General features: G+C 45.2%; 1 protein-coding gene across 3 annotated transcripts in view; it reads left to right on the top strand.

The window, feature by feature from the left end:
• The window catches only part of BAHCC1 (BAH domain and coiled-coil containing 1), a 683,113-nt gene extending 679,120 nt beyond the window's left edge, over window positions 1-3,993 (top strand). For all 3 annotated transcript variants that reach the window (XM_069655151.1, XM_069655152.1, XM_069655150.1), the window contains one exon: window positions 2,156-3,993. In XM_069655151.1, coding sequence (XP_069511252.1) covers window positions 2,156-2,362 — 207 coding nt within the window. In that variant the 3' untranslated portion in view covers window positions 2,363-3,993. The remainder of the gene's footprint in view (window positions 1-2,155) is intronic.
• Window positions 3,994-22,096: the final 18,103 nt, after the last annotated feature.

Genomic DNA, 22,096 nt, shown 5'->3' with positions numbered 1-22,096 from the left:
GACCATCCCTGCATGTACAGGTGCTTTATAAATGCCATATCATATCTATGGATCCAGAAGTGGGTGCCTCTTCATCGCAGTACTCCTAAGACTCTTGTGCCAAACTGACCAGAGAATCGTCATACCAGGCCATCAAGCAAGCACCCTTGTTCTGTCTCTCCTGAGAAGCTAGAGAGACTCTGCTGCCTCCAATCCTGCAACCACACTGCCAAACTCACCTCCTGGTCCTTCTTCCGTGGTTGGCTCCTCTCTGGTGTGACTTCTTGAACGTTTCTTTGATATTTGTTCTTTCTTGGAGTCTATCCAATCCGACCCCATTCTCAGAACCTGAATTATGTGCCTGAAACAATGTGGGAACCCTGCTTTGAAGACTACACTGGACTCCAGCCAAACCAAATTTTCACACCTCTGGCTCCGACCCTTGACCTGGGAATCACCAAATTGAGAATAATCACACTTCTCTAGATACTTGGGGTTCCTTGAGAACTGGTGTTTCGTTGCTGGAACCTAGGATGGTCGCTAAACAACATGCACAGCGACCACCTCTAAAAACTACAAACTGACTGCTGCATAACTGTTTTTTTTGGGTCACACTGCATTGCTCGCCTGACTCTCCATTGCTGCTGGCAAGTCTTCTCATCACCTACAGTCTCCTGTGGGAGTCACTTCATCAGAACTCCAGGAATTTCTCCTTAGGACACTTTCACACAAAGGTCACTCTTTCCAGCCAAAGACTTCCCCAAATCTGTACTACCGGTCTTCCTTGGTCTCCTGAATCATTGTAGCCTAGTTAGCAAAAGTGTGTTTGCTACTACATTTTCTTTTCTATGAAGGACTCTATTTGCGAATTCTGAAAACTCTTCTTGAAACTGTTTCCTTAACTGATACATCGGGCCTCTTTGTCTGGCAAAGTTTCCTTGTCTGCAATTGTAGTGATTATATTTTCATCAAAATATAGTGTGTGGACATTCTCTCATTGAGTTTAAATAAAAAGTGTGTACTGGAACTGTTACGCAGCGCCCACTTAAATGCCTGAGAGTTAGACCTAGGCTACTATGTCACGACTACTACTTGGAGATCCTGGTGAAATTTAACACTAGCAGTAGAAAAGTCAGAGAGACCAGCTTAAGGAAAATCCTTCTACTAAACATATGTGCCTATTTTGTGCCTGTTGAGCGTTTTCCTTTTGGGAAGTATTAATCTGTTATTGTGATGTGCTGGGAAAGGAATGGCAGATTGTGAGATCGGAAAGTTATTATGTGAGCATCAGGGAGATATGGGAGATCAAAATGTGATCAACTTTCCAACGGTCGCAGATTATAAAATCCTTGATATGAATGCAAACAAGGTCCTCTTGATAATATATGCTCCACTATGCATCTTTATATAGGGCCGCATTACATGTTTGGTGGTATCCTGGCAATAAATCCACCAGGATACCACCAAACCGAATTACTGTTACCGCCACTTGCACTGCCGGAATTAACAGCAGATGACAAGTGGCGGTAAATGGTGTTAATCCCTATTCGGACTCCATGGGGGGATTTGCTGGTATTACCAGCACCGATAATACCCACATTTTTTGATGGTGGGGTTCCGGAATTACCAGCAGCTCGGAGCTGCAGGTAAATCCGGCCACCCCAGCAGCAAAATTTTAATTTGCCGGTGCCTTAACATAGCAGTAAATGGTATTAACGGCACGTTAATACTGCGCCAGCAAGCATGTAATGAGGTCGATAGTCTAAATTATTGTCTTGTTTTAAGTACGTTTTGGGAAATCATGGTTTTCATATCTTTTTTCTAAGCAAAATGTTTTTCAGCCAAATTCTTTATCACAAAAGGCATTTTAGTCTTTTTTACTTTCAAATAATTACCTTCATACCTTGTAGAACACTTGTAGGGCTTAGGCAGAGCCGTACTATTTCATGCCATAAGTGTCATACCCTTAAACAGGCGATTTCACCTCAAGGTGGGAGCAGGGAAGCGTGTAAGAGGCGATGTTTTGGGGATTAGAGGTCTTGCAGTGAGCCACCACCAACAGAAGTGAGCAGTGGATTCAGTACTGGGGCATGCGATATGAAATAGGTATGTGAGGCTGCAAATAATGACCTTTTCCCTCCTTTCTCTGTTTAACCTTTGCCCTCTCTTTCTGCAGAATGCCCTCTACCAGTCCTGTCACGAAGACGAGAACGATGTACAAACGGTTTCGCACAAGTGTCAGGTGGTGAGCCGGGAGCAGTACGAGCAGATGACCAGGAGTAAGAGGTTCCAGGACCGCCAAGACCTGTACTATCTTGCGGGCACATATGACCCAACGACGGGGAGGCTGGTGACGGCCGATGGGGTACCCGTCCTTTGCTGATAACTGCCCTCAAAAAACACAGGACCCGGTGCTTATTTCTACTAAGACATTTTTTTACACAGATATGGAATATCCGTTCAGAGCCTACTGCTGCCCTTGCACCACAAATCCTTTTACTTAAGGGGCCCGGGCAGCCTCCTGATGTTCGACACTACAAAGTGTGAGACTGCACATTTCACTATTGCAGAAAAAACACTTTTATTTTGGTTGCAACAAAAAACGAGAAGGTAAAGAATGTGGCATTGTCATGGAAAATCATTTTGGTCATCCATGGATTACCTGTGGATTCTGGGACAGCTGCTCATCTGAAAGGAGAAAAGTGAGAGAGAGAACAAATCAAAAGAAATAAGAAAGGAAAAAGGCTTATTTCACCATTACAAATGTGTATTATTTTTGCAATTCAGTATATTCCCCTGGACGATTCGAACTCTGCTGACGAATCCCTCTCATCCAAGATGATAGAGCGAAGTTTGAGAGGTGTGTGGTTTGGGCATTTCCTCTGCTCATGCTGCCCTTCATGGAAGGCGAGGCACAAAGAAGCCAAATATGCAACACACAAAAAAAGAACACCTTCTCCTTTCTCATACCCTGCTCAGCCTCTGAACATCTCATCAAGGAGTACCCTGGGAAGAGGGGGCTGCACTGCAGACCAGGGGTGCAGTACTCACAAGCATTTTCTCTGCCCCCTTCTCTCATTACTAACTTTTTAACACCTTGCTGGGATTTTTATTTACCATATTTACAGTTTCAGCCCTCCGAACCACCTCTTCGTCTGGTGGTGTGTGGGGCGGGTGTGCAGCCTCCGCAAGCAAGCCATACTCTTCCGTGTGTACCTCCGTTTTCAACCACGCTCAACAGCAACAAAAAACTCACACACAAATCAGGTCTAACTTGTATTTATTCTCAATGTAAATATCGTATTTCTTTGGAGAAATTTTATGAAAAGAAAATGTTTGTTTCTTTGTGATTTTATTTTTTACTGCACTGTGTTCTCCCTATCCTATCCCCTTTTACGCCCTGAGCCCACCCACTTGCCGTTTCATTGGCCTAACCAAGGGGAAACAGCGTTTGTGCATAACCAGTGGAAATGGGCTCTTGGAATATAAAAGATGTAAGCTACCCTGAGCAATTTACACATCATTGCCATTCTTGTTGATGGCAGTCTTCTATCAGATTGTTTTGTTATTTTAAAATGGGGGTAAGGGGAAAATGTAAAATGCTCTTATGGAAAAAGAAAGTAAATATTATACAAAGATATATTATATGGCCTGGGACGAGGCGTTTCCTTTCTCACATGGCAAATGCCAGCCATATTTATGTAAGCCTCTGTTTTAAAGAAATAAAGGAAGAACATTTATATATATAATGGTAATAAATGGACTTTGTCGTGGAGATCAAGATGGTGATTCCTCGTCCCGTTGTGCGCAGGCGCCCCCCCTCCCATGTTCGCCACTGGTGTGGGTGGCGCAAAAGACTGTGACCACACCTCCCCTTCCTACAAATCTTTCCCCTTCAGCTTCCCCAACTCTCCCAGGCTATCGAACTTTCAGTGCGCTTTAGAGAAGCTGCAGTTCTGTTCTTGTATTTTGTAAAATATATATAAAAGTAAATAAATATATTTATTTAACATATCTGGTCTCCGTTTTCATTACTGAAATCTGTAGCATGGACAGCCTTTCTGGATACATCATGGGGCAAAATCGGTAACAGTTTATAGTGCGAATCCTCATCTGTTTTAGAACCACTGAAATGTTCTGATAGGTCTATTGGGAAACCACAACAACTTTTAAAAATCTATATGTTAATCCACTTATTTCCAATAAAAAAGAATATAGGCTGATTTATAACAATATACATACATAGGGAATTGTGTGCTGTCCCCTGCTGATACCATGAGCTATGCTTCTCCCTCAATCTTCTCCAACAGCCAAGTCAAGTGCTGCTATTCTATTTTTCACATTTCAGAAAAGGGCGCCAAAGCACACAGGACCTCATTTATCATAATGGTATAACGTTTATGGAAAACGTAAAAACCTTGACTTAGGCATTAACTCCATTCATTCACGCCACACCACATTTTCATTCATTTGTGTGGTGGAGAGGAGGGGCATAATGCAACTTGCTTTTCCGCCACCGCCTTCCACTCTGCCTTAGAAATGCTCCAGCATTTGCGCAGGCATGGATATTTACTGCCAGCGCAAATGCTGGAGATACATATGGGGTCTGCCTACTTCATGCACCAGCATAAAGCAGCTGGATCCCATAGGGATCCATTGTAAAGGCTGCCTGACATTCTCATAGGGCAGGCAGTGCTTACAATTATAATTAATCCCTCCTGGCATGCTTGTATGTTGAGCAGGCTTTAATTGGAATTGTGAACACTGCTACCATGCCCCCTTCACTGCTACTCCGACTGTTGCTGTCCGCATTGGACTGCTGCTGCCCCTCTTGTCATTTGCTTCCAGTTCACCACTGCTGTCCCTTGTTGCTCTCCCCGTTAGTCCCTCCTGCCCTCCTTGACCGTTGCTGCCCCCTTTTAGTTCATATTGCTCCCCTTACCTGTTGCCCTCTTCACTGCTGCTGCCCCTTTCACTGTTACTGGCCCATTCATTGTTGCTACCCTTTCACTGTTGCTTCCCAGCCCTCACTATTGCAGTCCAACCTTAACTATAGCTGGTTCTTCAATGTTGCTGCCGAACCTTCACTGCTTCTGCCCCCTCTTTGCCCCTATTAAATGTGTGCACTCCTCCAAGATTGATGCACAGGTCCGCCTGACAATTCTTCCCTGCTGTGACCTCTGTGCAGCCCCTCTTTACTGGTTCCACCCCTCTCTGACATGGGGTTCCACCCCTCCTTTGATCTTGCTCATACCCCTTTTGGTACTTTACTCCCCCCCCTTCTCACCATGTTTTGGCATCACAATGTGGCAACTGTTGCCTCCGATCTCACTGGCCTGCCTCAGTCCCCTCATCCTCAACCCCTTTAAGCTCCCATTTCATCAACAAATTCCTTGCTCCTCGGCCACATTGAGTGCCATGGTCCCTGGCTGACCAGCGTTCCTCCTTCATGGCCCCAAAAAGAAGCCACACACTAGGACCATGACAAACTCACGTAGCACCAAGTTCTCAGACTGAGCTCAACACTGGTGCTACGTGCATAGGAGGTGCAGGCGCTGACCTTCATTTGTGTCAACCTGCTTGTGGAGGTGTAGAGACTGGCCCTGAAGAGGAGTGCACTGAATGAATGCCTGGGAAAAGAAAGATTTGAAGCACGTGTGAGTGCACTGAGACCGTATCTCCCTGGCAATATTACGTACAAGCACTGATAATAACACCCATATGTGTTGTCCCCAAAGGACCCATACCATAAAACATGTAGTGTCACAAGAATCTTCTCAATTCCACTGGCGGGGACTATGACTGAATGCACTTAAATGCAATTGCGCACAGGCACCTCCAGTACATATAACATGTTTTGGAAAATGTGGCCCCCTTTCAGAAAACCACTTGGCTAAATGATAGAAGTGACCGGCACCCGTTCAGCATTACTGAATCAATTTGTCAACTCCATACACATGTATGATTGCATGCTTCAACATTCTTCAGATGTAGAAACAGCGCCACATGAGTGTTCACTGGAGGTGTCATACAATGTTTACATCTTCCCAACTCCACACCACATCACAAATGGAATGTGGAATGCAATGAAAAAGACAGTCAGGAATCTGTTGAAAAAGGGCTTGGTTGTTGACCATTCCTGGGCTGGGGTGTCACTTCGAGAGGGTTTAAAGGACCGTTGTTCCCTTGGACAGTCCTGTGACTGTCCCCACCCTATGACTAGGGGAAACACCCCATACACACCCCTGGGCCCATCATCCTCTAGCTTGGGTGGCACCCCACATTAGAAGTCCCCATAATGAGGCAGTCCAGAGAATGGCATGCCCATTCCCCTCTCAAAGATACCTGCCGAACCCTGTAATTGACACTCTGGTAGTTCCAAAGTTCCCATTACACGTTTTCCAGTAATAGAAACTCTCTGCAGTGAGGAAGACCTAGTTCAATGCACACACACAGCCGATGCAACCTGGTAGGAGGACAGCTACTCACAGGAGGTGCTTGTGAAATCCAAGATGTCAGAAAGTTCTTACACTGGTTTAGCTAAGCCTTTCTACCATTCAGTACTCCCAGCTAAGCCCATTACAACCATCAAATCCCAGGCCTAACTAATTACACATTTCAGGTGCAAACACTCACAGGACACCCAGCCTTGGGGCGACAAAGCACACAGCTATAAAAGCCAATAGACCCAGTCTGTGTGGATGCTTGACACAGCTTGTGGCAGACAATTAGAGAGAGTTGGACAATCTTGAAACATGTTTTTGGAGGAGGATGGGGCGAGCGAGAGGAAGAGGTATGAGATTAAAGTAGGAGAAGAAGGGAAGTAAGAGGATGGAGTAACGCATCAGGAGTGTGTGACGAGAAAATATCAGTTGGAGGAGCAGGAAGTAATGTATCCGGAGGACGTGACAAGAAAGCAAGCATTAGGTGGAGGTGATGGAAGTGAATTAGCAGGAGGAATGGGAGCAGAAGAGCAAAGAAGATGCTCAGAGAGGCGAAAAAGGTGAAGACGCTATTCAAATATTTGAGAGTGAAGTAAAGGTGTAGGGCGGTTCTCAAAGGAGCATAGAAGGAGCCCAGAGGGGTGAAGAAGGTAAAACGGTTAAAGACACTGGAAGTGTGAATGGGAGGAGCAAGGTGTGATTTAAATGGACAAATAAGTCAGAGCTAGAGAGACAAAGGCGAGGGGTGAGGTCTAGACTGTGGGTGTGCGAAGGGACGTAGGGCCCTGCTGTACCCTCTGAAAAACTTAAGGAATGGCTCCTTCGAGTGTGCAACACAAAACCTAGCTGAGAGAGGTTCTGCCACTACCAACAGCTGGTGAAAAAACACAGGGACACTTGGCAGCCTCATCAAAACAGATAACATGGGTGTGAGTATTGGTCCATAGGAAGGAAGAAACCTTTGATTTCGAACTATGAACTATAGTAGCAAATGAAAGACTGTTTTAAACCTGGTTCTGTGCCCAGTATCCATTTGTGACCCACTCTGCTATATGACACATTTGTGGAGGACAAATGGAGATATATGCAAATAAAAGTTGATGGGAAATGTTATTGTAAGTGAATTTAAATGTAAGTGAAGAAGTGTACTAATTTGAAAACAACTTGGCCTCATGTAGTTTAGAGACATTCCCTTTTGGGTTATATGCTTGCACTCAGAATGGAGAGATGAAACTTGGTAACTAATGCTGTGTTTGCTCATACGTTTGTATCCTGCTGGCTTAGCAAAGATATTTAGATATGTGCTTATACCACCAAAAATATTGTCATGTTTCACAAACAGGACCTTAATGTATTAAGGGTATACATCTGTTTTGTTTTCTTTTGAAGACTGTAGAAGTGACCTTGAGTGTCTAAGGTTTGCTTGGTGCCTCATAGAGGACCATTGTTCTTCTCCAGAATTGGATCTTTCCCCGTCGTCAGGCTGGGAATCCGCTGCAACATAGAGCAGTTTAAATTTAAACTGAAACTTTCAGTAACTTTTGTGCTCTAGGACAGTCATTCTGGGTCATACTGCCCAAAGCCAATGGGAACATCTCCCTTAACCCCTCCATTTTTTTCTCTACATATATCTACTAACAAATAAATGTATACTTTTTATTCACTTTCGATGAAACAATCGCCTTTGTGACTCATCAACAACTGTCGCAGGCGGCAAGGGTGCGGAGTCTGTAGACCGTTTCCCGACACCAGTAACTTTGACTCTTTTTGTTGTCTGCGCACCTGGGCCTACCGCATGGCTGAATCAATGAGGAAGAGCCTGTTTAAGGCATGTGCCCACTGTGGGTTGAAGAATGTCTACATCGAAGACCACCACGACGACTGTCTCTAATGTCTGCATCCACATCACATTATACAGGACTGCGAGATCTGCCAGTCTTTTTCCAACAAAACCCTGCGTGATCGTCACCAGCATCTCATTGCGTGGCCCGAGGATGCCGGTGGGGCCTCTGACTCCATTACTGTACAGCAGGGCAGAACAGCCCAGCGAACCACCTCCAGTAAAAGGTCTGGGTTGCAGGAAGAGACACAGAGAGGCGTCCAACGATGAGCCAAGATCGTCTAACGAGAGCCTGTCATCTCCACCTAAGGTCATTGCCCAAGGGGTTTCGAAGGGCAAGAGCACCAAGCCGTTTTTCCTCATCCAGCGGCAGCAACCCCGTCAAGCAAATCCTCTCTGGTGCCCACTCTTCAGGTAGATTTGACCGTCATCTTCAAAGTCAGCACTGACTAAGTCTTCGTCGACGACAAAGTCTTCCTCCAGGTCCTTGCCGAGACCATCTACCCCAGCCATGAGTGCCTCACTGCCAAAGCATTTGACGACCACGATAATGAGCAAGCAACAGGTGCTATCTCTTGTCCAGCAGGGTCACTCGGTGGAGTTATGAACATACCTCTGAATATTCCACCTGCACACCCATAGATGCTACAGCACCTCCTGCTACAAGAAGTGTGGGTGTTGCTAGCAAAGGGGGCGGTTAAGAAGGTGCATGTTAGGCAAGATTGTATGCAGTACTCTTTGGGTGCACTACAACAACCCTGACCTCCTGGCAATAGGAACGCAACCTTTGGTATAAGTCTGTACTACATAGGTTGGTAGCGTGTTGAGCAGCCAGGTTTATCTCAAGAGGGGTCAATGCGAGCTTTAGGGGAGTTACACAGAGATTCACAGTGACAAGTATTCAAATAAACTATTACACACAAGGTTTCTTAATAAAACAATTATTAATTTATTTATCAGTCAGTTAGAATAAGCCTTCTTCAGAAGGGAGGAACATAAAGCAACACACAAATACACTCCAAAATAAAATGCACGCTTAAGTTTCTAAATCAGTAAGTACCCTTTTGGGATGGCCCACAGACACAACCTACACCCTCGGGTGACTTCAGTAGCTAGGGTGCTGGGGACATTAATATATCACTGTTGCATTCAGAATAGCTTAGGAATAGGTCAAACGAAAAGGTTATTAGACCACACAAGAGATCACAAATATTCTTAAGCAGGTAAATACTTTCAGATCCCCCAATAAGAGTTATTCAGTGGAACAGGCTAAGCCAAAGTCAATGGGCAAAAGTCTATATGAGCTGAAGCACTTATTTGCAGGTAAGGAAGAAAAGTCTTTGCACAATGTTATAGAAGTCTTTGAAGAAAAAGAAGAATCAATGTAGGGCCACAAGCTGTTAGACTTGTGAGGGGTAGAAGATGCAAGCAACTCCACAACAATAGGTAAGTTCTTTCAGACTTAACAGTACCTTTGGATTGAAGAAAAACTGCAGCAGATGACTTCTGTTCCTGTGCAGCTCTGCAGATCTCACTGTTCCTGGGCCTCAGTCGTGGGGACAACAGCAAAGACTTCTGGGGACACCTGCACTGCAATGGGACGGTCACCGTTCGCATCCGGCAATCTTCAAACAAGTCGCTGTTCGGTGTTTCAGCTCCTCGCATTTACCGTAAATATCAACACTGCGGTTACTGGCTGTCGAGATGGAATTTCCTTGCTTCTGGGGTCCTGCACTCTGTTGCGGGGGCTCAGGCTCGGTCAGTCCTGCTTCCTGGGTTTCCGGAGGATCTTCCTGGCGCTCTTGGCCAGCTTAAAAGCAACGCACACAAACTGGTGGTTCTCTCCCTGACTATTCGGGTTCCAGCAGCAACTCAACCAGCTCCGAGAGGATGTCCAGGTGGCTTACTTTGGAGTTGATTGGTCCCTCATCTTGGGCACTACGCAACGCCTTAGTAAACTTGAACCGTCTTACCAATCGTTCATCACCGATGGCAACACCATCCAAGTCTCGAAAGATACGAAAACTTTAGGCGTCTCCCTTGACACCACCTTATCCCTATCCCGACAAACAAGTGCAGTCAGATCTGCTTCAGCGTACACCTGCTCATTGCGGCCTGCAGGCCATTTCTGACCACGCCTAACACGGTCACACTGGCCAGAAATCTCATCATGGCCAAAATCGACTATGGTAGTGCCCTCTACCTAGGAACTAGCCAAGAGAATCTGAAAAAAATTGCAAACCTCTCAGAACAACGCCATTCGAGCGGCTCTAAAAATCCCGCGAAACCACCACATCTCAAAATCTAGATCCAATCTACACTGGCTACCTGTCAAACAGAGAATTTCACTGAAAGCCTTAGGCCTTACTCACAAATGCCTAGCCAACCAAGCCCCCCCTTATCTCTACAGCCGACTATCCCGAAAAGTGCCTACCCGCCCTCAAAGATCCGCCCAGACCCACTGTCTAACTATCCCCAGGGTCAAATTGCAAAAAGCAGGTGGATCAAGCTTCCCCGTCCTAGCTTCCAAGCTCTTGAATGCTCTCCCCCTCACCATTAGATCAGAAGAATGTTTAGTGCCTTCAAGGCCAAAACGAAAGCCCGGCTCTTCAATCAGCCTTGAAACCTAGACTTTTTATGTGCCTGGGAGCCCTTGCCCCAGTAAAGTGCCTGCCCTAACCTCTACTTTGTAAATAATGTATAGCTGTATCTTCTGAATACTTTGCACTGTACCTATAGTTCGAATATATGTATGCTCGTTATGTAACCATGTCTAAGTTGCGCCCTGATGGCTCTGGGCCTGATGGAGCGCGTTACAAATAAAACAAATACAGAGGGAGAAGTCGTCCTTGCAGGAGCTTCTCTGACTATACGAATTTGGAGTTTCAGCACAGCAGTAGGGCTTCACCGGATTCCTGCGTCCAGTGGTCGAGTCTGCCTTCCAAGCTTGCTCCCATTAATTCCAGCCTAGCTGTCAGTCACCCAGCAGGGTGGTTGTCTTTGCCGGACAGTCAGCCGGCCAATCACCACAGAGTGCATTTGGGTCTCCTAGGAGACTAAGCATATTGAGTTTTGGGCACCTCCCTCACTTCCTGCCCCCACCAGACACTCTGGAGCCGGAGGCTGGTTTCACTCGTGAAGCCCGCCTAAGGCAATACGAACAAAGGGACCAAATATGGATTGGCGCGCAGAGTAAATCTCAAGAAGGACCTTTCCACAAAGAAATGGCGAAAAAAGAAGACCGGGGCCATTTTGACAAAAATGCCACCCTTGGGTGTTTTACTGCAGCTGCGAGCGCAGCCCGCGGTAAAATGCCATAATGGTAGTAAAAGTAAACCACTGCCACCAGCCATTCAGTGAGGAAAGGGTAACATAAAAAATGTTACATGAGAATCTAGACAAAGTGGATACCAGGTAACCCCTCCAGCACCCTGTTGTAAGATAGTGTGTGCTCAGTCTAGAAAGTTACAAATGTAAGTAAAGTCAATTTCACTTTATTGCTCTGGGAAACAGTAGTTTATCCCAGAGAAGGTATTTAAATCTTTGGGAAATCTGAGAGACTTCCCTGTGTCACTGCATTGAAGGTGCTGTGTGACACAATGTAAAAGATGATGCCTATGGAGTTTGTCAGACTCCACAACCAAAAGAAACACAGTGCACAAAATCACATTAAAATACATGAGAAAGTGGGTAAAAGGGTCTCACTCTCTCCAGGTTAAAAACAATCAAGTCCTCAAAATCCAGCAAATTTGTTGGGGACTTTAAGTTAGAGGGAATTAGCACATTTCTGAGAATTCTCCCCAACAGTGCAAAAAGATGAAATGGCCACAGGAGTTTACTCCCGCTACTTCCTAGTAAGAAAGGCACTGCACAACAAGTTAGGGGCTTTGAGCCCCCTCCCACCCACTGGCGGAAGACAGCACAGCGTCCACCATCCAGTGTGTGCAAAAACTCAGTTTCTCCATCAATTTCCCAAAGTCACGCCTAGTGCCATCAAGACAGGCGCTCTACCTGGGAGTGAAGCTCAACACGCAGTCCTGCACCACAACGCCTTCTGACGAGAGTGTGGCGGCGCGCCTTGCAAAAGTGCATTACCTCAGCAGTGCCCAAACAACCCCCGGTACACGATTAAAAGTCGCTGCTGGGGAAGATGGCATCATGCTTTCCTCTGATCTCTCTGATCCCCCCCAACCCCTTCTCTCACCACTCCTTGTCATGAACTTGCACAATCTGACAAGTCGTTAAGCATAGTATGGTAGTTTATTGATTGTATGCTCCTTTCCTTCTCCCTCCTCCCCCCGCCCCTTCGTTCATTCCTTCCTGTCATGCACTTGCACTAGTAGAAATGCCTCTGGCCTAGCATGCTGGTTATTTTTGTTAGATCATTCGGAATCTTCAAGGCCTAAGAATGATATCTATATTCCCTTGTTCCCTTCCCACCTTGAAGCGCTTTGAAGCACTTCACCTGTGTATAAGTGGTTTATACAAATAAACAATTACAATTGCTCACTGCAGGCTGTGCATGCGGCCAGTGCAGGAATTCCCGGACGCTCGATGGATTCAGGTATCAGGGTCCAGGGACGATCGCATCACTTTGACACAGGACTTCTGACAGAGACTTCACTGGTGGTCAGTAAGGGCGCATCTAGTGAAGGGTGACCCATTAAGGTTACCAGGGCCCCATCATGATGGATGTCTCACTCGAAGGCTGGGCAGCCCACTGTCAGGACAAACACACAAGAGGCCTCTAGTCCACAGAAAAGAAGTGCCTGCCCATCAACCTGCTTAAGTTGTGGGTGATTTTCTGGGCTCTAAATTCTTACCCCCCCCTACTGACGGGGAAGGTGGTGCGCATCTACACTGACAATACAACATCAACATTTTATGTCCGCAGACAAGGGGGGACTGGGTCCCCGCAGCTGTCCAAGGAGGCCCAGGCCCTCTGGCACTGGGCATTGCAACACTGCATGCCCTGATTCCCCTCCATCTACCAGAGATTTAGAATACCCTTTCAGACTCCCTCAGCAGGGAATTGTGCTCTTGCCACGAGTGAGAGCTGCACGAAGACCAACTTTACGTTTTGCTCCAGACTTAGGGCATGCCATAGATCAACCTCTTCATCACCTACGACAACAGTCAGTGCAAAGATTTCGCCAGCCGATTCCCCCACCTGGAGAGCTTGGGGGGGTGCCTTTGCATTTCCATGGCAGGGGAAGTTCCTTTATGCATTCCCTCCGATCCCGCTGGTGCCACATGTCATCAATACGTTCAGACTATATTAGTACAAACTGATATTAGTGGCCCCTATGTGGCCAAGACAGTTTTGGTACTCCAACCTCCTAGCCCTCTCGTCAGCTGCTCCCCTCAAGTTGAATCCACACCAGGCGCTCCTGTTCAGGAGCCATGGGGTAGTGCTGCACCACAACCCGGCCTCACTCAATCCGACAGCCTGGCTCCTGTGTTCTTAGAGATTGGATCCTTGTCCCTTCCACAAGACTGCCAAGAGGTTCTGGCCTGGGCTAGAGCACTGTCCACTTTGGCATGTTACAAGAGCAAGTGGAAACGCTTCCAGGTGTGGTGCAGAAGTCAGCAGTTGCGGCCTCAAGACATTTTTCCCTATTTGTTATCCGTGGCTCAGGCGGGTTTGGTGCACTCTTCAATCAAGGTGCACTTAGCTGCAATTTCCAGGTACAACCATTCTGCAGGCGTACCATCCCTGTGGTCCCACCGGCTGTTGAAGGAGTTCTTGCGTGGGCTGTTGAGGTCTTTCCCGCCCATCCAACACCCAGCGCCCGCATGGGAATTAAATTTGCTTCTGTCTAGGCTCTTGAAGCTGCCCATTGAACTCCTCCAGAGGGTGTCTATCAAGCATATTTCCTGGAAGACCACTTTCTTGGTGGCCATAACATCGTTTAGGTGGTTAGGTGAAATCCAGGCTTTTTCCTGCAAACCGGCTTATTTGGTATTTCCCAAGGAGAAGGTCCTATTACGCACTAACCCAACGTGTATGCCTAAAGTACTGTCCTCCTTTCATCTGAATCAACCAGTGGTTTTACCAGTGTTTTTCGGCACACCTACGTCCCCAGTTGAGCAGGCGTTAATTCTTTGGATGTGATGCGTGCCCTAAAGTACTATGTTGCACGTATTAAATCACTCCATCTCACGGACCAATTATTTGTGTCATTTGGCCTGAATGGATAGGGGACAGCTTTGTTGATGTCTTCCATATCTAGGTTGATTGTGGTCTGCACTTCCTTCTGCCATTAACAGTCTGGCAGGCCCCGGGCTCACTCCACCAGAGAGGTGGCTGCTACCACTGCCTTCCTCTCTGGGATACTGCTGTCTGACATCTGCAGTGCCTCTTGTAATGGTTTTATAACATGGCACACTCGAGCCAGGGACTTCTTCCACTTCTTCCACTGACAATGAATGTGGCGCACAATAAAAATGCTTTTTATCCTTAATCAACCACAGGTTCCTTATTTGAGTAGCCCCCAACCCGTCTCGCACCCACCTTAACAAAAACCCTGTGTCGCAATGGACCAGGAACCCGGCCGGTGTTTAACAATATAATATTTATTAATTTTATGGTGAAATGAAAAATCAAGCAAAATCAAACTATTGGGCAGCAACCACTGATGTTGTGGCAATACAAATGCAAAAATACCAACAACACAGTTAAATCAAACTCCTAACATAATATACAGAAACCTTTAATAGCAAGCAAAAGATAAATCATCTTTAAAAGCAACAGATAGCGTTTAAGTTAAGCACTCCCCCTGCACACTCAACCCCAAACTCCTGCTAACTAAATTCTTTGTGGATGGAAGGCAGCGGCAAGGAGTCAGAATGAAGTGGGAAAAATCAGATTTTGAATTCAGCCCATCACCCCAAGATGGGAGGCCAGAAACGAAAATGAAAACCGGATTTAGAAGCAATCAGCATAATCATATTTCATTTGTTTCTCGCACAGCAGCTTACAACTGTGGTGGGATAGCTAGGACAGAAACTCATTTTGCTACACTTGAGAGATAAGGAAGCTTACTGACTACTATGCAGGGCACAAAGGCAACGTGAACACAAGGTAAGAAAATCGGTTTTAGGAAAGAAAAATGCAAAAGACAATACACGCGGCAGAATGGCAATTCTTTTCTACACAGGACTTGTGATGACAGGCAGCCACGGAAAGGGCTTGGCTGTCAAAATCAAAAATCGGTTTTCAGGGCAAGGAAAAGAGGACATAACAGATAGGATTCTGATAGAGATGGGTTACTCTTAATGGGACTAGAGTTTGGGTTTTTCTATGGGACAAATGCAAATCGGAATTTGGAGAAAGGCACACAAAACACGGGCAAATTCGTTTTTTTTCTACACAGAGACTAATTCTATTTAGGCTATATTATAATGACTATAGTTATTTAAAGGAAGACACTGAATGCAAGGGGATTAATATCAAAATTTAACCAGCTCGCACCTTGAAGTTCCTTATGGGGAATTACTTAAATTACTTCAAAATGGTATTAAAAAGCTACAGACACAGGCTAATACCGATTCTTCTATGGAAAGGTGAACCAATTATACTGACAATTTGGGATTTGAATGGGATTTTCAATTGGGTGCAAGAGTCAAAAAGAGCGGGATATGCAGTTTTGTGAACTGGGGTTATGTGCTACTTATAATATGAGCTTGAGTTTGGGATTCTAAAAAAAGCCAGCAAGGTCTCTGGACAGTTAGACCACGGGGTCTGGTCACTGTGGACGGCTGTGCCAAGGGATCTGGTCACTGGAACAGCTGGGCCACGAGATCTGGTCACTGGGCTCTCCTGGATGGGATGCTGGACAGCTAGGCAAGGCCTGGTCACTACTCTCTAGGATGGGATCAGCTGCCTTCTCTCCATTCTCACTGGATTCTTGGGTGTGCCTGGGTCTGGACGGATGGCTCTGCCTGGATGGATCTGCCTGGATGGAGTGTATCTCTGCTTTCCTGGATCTTGAATGGATTATGAGTCTTGAGTGAGTGATTGAATGAGTTCGTTAGTGAGTCTTGAGAGTAAGTCTCTTGTGTTTCTCTGTCTCCCCCTTATGTAGCCAAAATGACATCATCGAATTTACAACCTGGGGGGAAGTACTCTGGAATTATTCCTCTCCAGGATAGGACAGCCTAACAGTCCTCTCCCCTCCCCCTGGGCCGATTGGCTCAGAGGAAATGACATCATTTATGTGTTTGCATTTATGGTCTCTCTTTGTCTCTCCAGTCTACGTTTAACCAAAAATGAGTTATAGATCAAAACTTCAAACTTATACTAGCCACCGCCATGAGAGGTAGATCTGCGGATTCAATAGGTCACAGGGAATTGAACAATCCGATCGCTGACTCAGTGTGAGGTTGCATCGCCCTTTGGCACATTTTCGACGTTTTTATAAAATGCATAATATTAAAAATTCTGCTAATTACTACACATATTCCCAATACCAATTCGCATCATCCCACCTAGTTTCATTTTTGTGCCATTTATAATTCACCCCGAAAGGCGTCTTTCATAGCCATTTCAGTTCACCAAGGGCTAGAAACATGTACTTGGTCTCTTTACGTTTGTCCAAAAATCACATGGAAAACTGGCATAATACAAAATTATTACTTATTCAGGGTTGCTGGGAGAAATGTCTTAAAATACTGCAGTCCTTTAATGTCAATGGGCGGGATTTGTCACATGTGTGGGCGGTGCTGCAGACCCTCACAGCAAACTGTCTCTGCCAGGCTCGGCTTACAACAAAGGACTTTTACAATGCCCTTTGAAGTTTGACAGTTCCTCCTTCAGAGGGTTGCTGTAGAAAATCACACTTCTCGGTCCTGCACCAGCCCTACTGGCTTTCATTGTTCCTTCTGGCAGGGCTGCTTGCTAGTTTAGCAGGGCAGTGAATCCTCACACGCTCTGCCTTTTCATATGTTATTGTGGGCTTGTTCACATATGCCTGCCATTGAATTCAGTGTCTGGGCCAAAAACCCAGTTTTACTGGTTTCTGAGTCCTTTCTATGTAACCAAGTCTTGTGGGGACGAATATAATGTACATTATATAGATAAAACCCACATTCACATAGTCAGTAACATTTCTGTGCGAGGAAAACTGTCATTTGACATTAGCTTTTATAAAGCATTTTCCTTATTTTCCAAAGAGCAGATTCACAAGTGTGTTCATTTCCTTTCATTTCAAGTTTACAAATGCAGTTTCTGCACAGGATGGTTTTTCAATTAATCTTCTGTTGGGTTTTGCATCTACTGTTGGTTTATGTACAGAAAAGGATGCTGCACAGGATTTCTTGATATTAACATGAAAAAAGAAACGCCAGGTTATTTCTTTCATTTACTGCAATTTGAGCGCAATGGTTTAAATTAAAAGAAAACAAAAACTGTGTTGAGTGAAAAGCAGAACTCTCTGCCCCTCATGTGATTTCTCAGTAGACAATGCCATTCTTAGGAGGTATTGCCTAACTTTTAGGCAATCAGATGAAATAAAGCACGTTGGTGTATGTTTCAATGGAGCACCCAACTTTGTGAATTTTAAATGAAAGAACAATGCAGGGCTGTCTTGAATGCTGTGCGCAGCTTTAGTATTCAGAGGACAGAACAGAAAATGTGGTGCCGTTCTGAATGCAGGTCCTTTTCTTATGATTCAATTTGAAGTAAAACAAATGTAGAGCCATTCTTTGAGTGGCAGTGTTCAATGCTCGCCACACATGTGCCAGGAAAAGAGCAGCACAGCCGTTTTTGTGGCATTTTTTCAATGCGGTTTTTGGCTTGAAGGGGATTTCTGCTGAGGGGCTTAAATGTACTTCATGAGCTACCTGGAGATCGATGCATACTTTCACTAAGTTTTACTGTGTCGACAGAGATCCAACAGAAGAATCTAGAGTTGTACAGTTGGTTCTGAGGAACATTTTTGAGTGAGGTTAGTACGTCTCCAGTGTTACGTTGTGCTGGGAGCTTGCCTCCGTCCGTATGTTTTGTTTATTAATACTGCTTTGTAATCTTTTCACAGCATTTTAATCTATGAAAGATCCAATGTTAGAGAAGGAATAGGTTACTTACCTGTAACTCCGGTTCTCCAGAATTGGTATCTTTCATAGATCCCTCCTATCCCACATGGCTCATCTTTTGGCTCTTACTGCCACTCATGTGTGCTTGCCAAATCTGAAGATGGCCGTCAGGCGAGGAGTTAAGGGAGATGTTCCTATTGGCAGTGGGCAGTATGACCCAAAATGACTAATAGAGCACAAAAGTGACTGAAAGTTTCAATTTAATGGCCTCATCACGAGTTGGGCGCTACCGCCAGATCTATTAGCCCTACTGCCAAACCCCCCAGCGCTATTAGCGCCAGATCACGGGTTTGGCAGAACGGTAAATCCCCATTCCCCATTGGGCCCATTCGGGAATTTTCCATTCCCCATTGCTCCCAATGGGGAATGTTTGGCGCTAGTACCGCCGGCGTTAATAGCCCCAAAAATCGGCAAACGCCCAGCGGATTTGCTCGCAGCTCAGAGCTGGAGGTAAATCCGCCAAGCCTGTGATTTGGCGGACCCTTAAATGCAGCGGTAATAATGTTAAACTGCATAGAAGGATTACCGCCAAATTCATGATGAGGCTGTAAGTCTAAACTGCCCTATGTTACCGAGGATTCCCAGCCCGATGACGGGGACAATTCACAGCATGTGAATCTAGGAAAGATACCAATGTTGGAAAACCGGAGTTACAGGTAAGTAATGTATTCCTTGGGAAGCCTAAAGTCCTTCTTAGTGAGTTCATGGAATCTTCCATTTATTGCATTGAAGTCAATCGGCCTCTTTACGAGTTAGGCGGTAAGTGGTAAAATTGGCAGTAACTGAGTTACCGTCAATTTTACCACTACGCCAAATTATGTGTTTTGGTTTTGAGTGGAGGATTTACCTCCAGCAAAACCCTGGAGGTAAATCTTCCCACTCAACGCCAAATAATCGTCAGAATTGGTTGAATTACCGCAGCAGTAATTCCACCAGGCTAATTCTGCAAAAAAAGACCCATTGGGTCCTATGGACCCAAAATAAATAGGGGATTACACCGCCACCACTACTTGTCATCAGGCGGAAATTCCGCCTGACCAAGTGGCGGTAACAGTAATTCCTCAGGGCTATTTTTTTGAGGATTAACCTCTGAATTTCCGCCTAACTCCTAATAATGCCCAATTTTTGGAGAATTTCCAAAAATTGCTGATAAGAGGGGAGGATAACACAGTTTGGGCTTGCTTGGAGATTGTCCGTTCTTGTGTTCACCAAGCAGTGCTGCTACTAAAGATTTACTTAAATAACCTTGCCCATAATTTGAGTCTCAAACCTGTTTTCCATGACTAATTGGGTGCGTTTGGCCTCAAATGTATTGGCTGAATGGCTCTCCAGAGGAGTCGGAGATGTACCCTTCAACAATGTCCAGGGCCCACCATAGAAGGTAAAACCCTTTGTTTAAATGGGGATCTCGCTGAGGAGAGCGTCCAATCGACCCCATTGGCCAAATGTTAAAACAAGCTAGTTTGAGTCAGAGGACCATACATATTTAAGATTCTAATTGTTTGTATTTGTTTTTTTTCTCTAGTTACTGTTATTCTAGATATGTCAGTTAGAGTGCTCTTAAAAACTCCATCTGGTCTGGGGACAGCCGGCTGTCAGTAGTATTCATACACTACGTTAAAGAGAAGTTATTGTGAGTGTAGGAAGTATAAAAGGCTCTTTTTAATGCACAAAAGAGCAAATATGTGTGCAATTCATAGATTTCTACTTCCAACATTTTGAACCAACCCATTAATGCACTCCAAAGCATCTTATTTTCACAGTGGCATTGCTAGTGGTAAATGAATTGCAGTCTCTATCAGTGGAATCAACCGTTCTCATAACACACAAGGATGAGGATGTTTTGGGGAAGCATCCAATGATCTCTCTGAAATTTATTTCCAAATTTCATGTTAGATAGTTGAGGTAACAGTCTTTTTCAACGAACTACACTAGTGAGTAAAAATGTTTCTGTGCCTTGTAAATCTGCTTAGATGCACATGATTTGCATAGTGCGCCATCCTAGTGGTCGGGTTGCAGAATACGTTTTTTTTCTAAGTACAAATATAGGTCATCAGCAGGGGCGTTGCTTTCACACTATCCCTACCCTACGTGTACAGGGACCCATGATCCCTCAAACGTTCATGTCCTCAGATGCCTAGAGAATGTCTTCGTCCCAACCAAACATATATACATACAGGAAGAGGGGTTTAAAACATGCATCACCTTCCACACCCACACCAATGGCCGTCAATTCGACACAGAAAGAGAAAATGCTCAGTTCGGAAATGCAAAAGAAAACACTTGTCGATATCTCAGACTCTGATGAAGAGTGTGAGGAAGGAGAAAATATGACCAACGACCACGATGCTGAGATTTTAGTTTCAACCTCAAGACAGAGTTCAGGTGTCTCCGAACCTACACCTCGACGCCCAAAAGGAGTGGTTGATGCAAGCATTTCGAAATACAGTGTCAACAATTGTGAATTTCAAGCATCTTTCTGCAAGAGCATCTTAGAGGGGAAAAAGACTGCAAATGTTATAATTAAGAATACTCGTGATGCGGCAGGACAGCAAGTCGCAGGGGCGACTGTCCTAAAGTGTCATGAATGTCAGGGTTCAAGGCAGAGACTCAGGCATCCCTGTTAAACAAACTTAGAGAGGAAGCATCTCTATTTGGTAGGCCAGTAGAGGAGACCCTAACAAGGGCCAAAAAAGACTGTGAGACACTAAAGATTCTGGGACTGATGTCAGGCAGACCTTTTCAACCTACAATTGCACGCGCTAATCGCTAGATACTCACTAGATACTAGATACTCACAGTAAGCTGCCCAGTTCCAACAGCCTCAGGGCTGTAGTTGGTATATGGGCAATCAGCAATAACACACCTATTTATCCCCCTCCAGGCAGCAGTGTAGGGGGAAGACCAGGGGAAGAGGACAAACCTCCAGAGGAGATACCCCCGCATCTAACAATGGCTCCAGCATTCATGTCCCCTCTCATGTCACCCCTGTGGATGCGGGGGGCGGTCACATTACACTTATTCTATTTTATTGCTTATAGCACGAACCTAGCCCAAGAGCGCAGTACTGTTGGTGGAGTGAGAGGGATTTTTATTTGTCCGTCATACATCATTTGCCCACGTATGGGACGGGATAACTTCAAGCCATGGGTGATAGACACAGTTGCAAGAGGGTATATTATAGAGCTGCTAGGAATTCTTCAAACCTGCCACCACACAATAAAACACTGCCTCAGGACAATCAGGAGCTCTTACTGAAGAAGGTTGATGCACTACTACAAAAGGGTGCCATCGAGCAAGTACCTCCAGCCCAAATAAACAGGGACATTTATTCCCTTTACTTATTGGTACACGAAATGGACAAAACAAAAAAGGCCAGCATTACATCTGAGGCCAGCAAACAAGTATGTAAAACCCCAAAAATGCAGAATGACAACTCTAAAGGAGATCATTCCACTTTTAACGTGAGGATTATTCATGACCACACTGGACATGAAAGATGCGTACTTTCATTGTTCAAGGTTCCCAAACACAGAAAATACCTAAGATTCAAGGTAGGAAGAGGTCACTGCCAGTTCAAGGTACTACCTTTTGGAATAGCATTGACACCTCGTCTATTTACGAAAGGGCTTGCGGTGGTAGCGGCACAGCTATGCAGGGAAAACCTCCATGTTTACCCTTAGTTTGATTACTGGCTCATAACAGGGGAGTCACAGGCAGATTGCCTATAATTGCCTAT

The sequence above is a fragment of the Ambystoma mexicanum genome, chromosome 3q (assembly GCF_040938575.1).
Source record: "Ambystoma mexicanum isolate Mex_15411 chromosome 3q, UKY_AmexF1_1, whole genome shotgun sequence".
Lineage (NCBI taxonomy): Eukaryota > Metazoa > Chordata > Amphibia > Caudata > Ambystomatidae > Ambystoma > Ambystoma mexicanum.
This window is presented reverse-complemented; position numbering and strand designations above follow the sequence as displayed.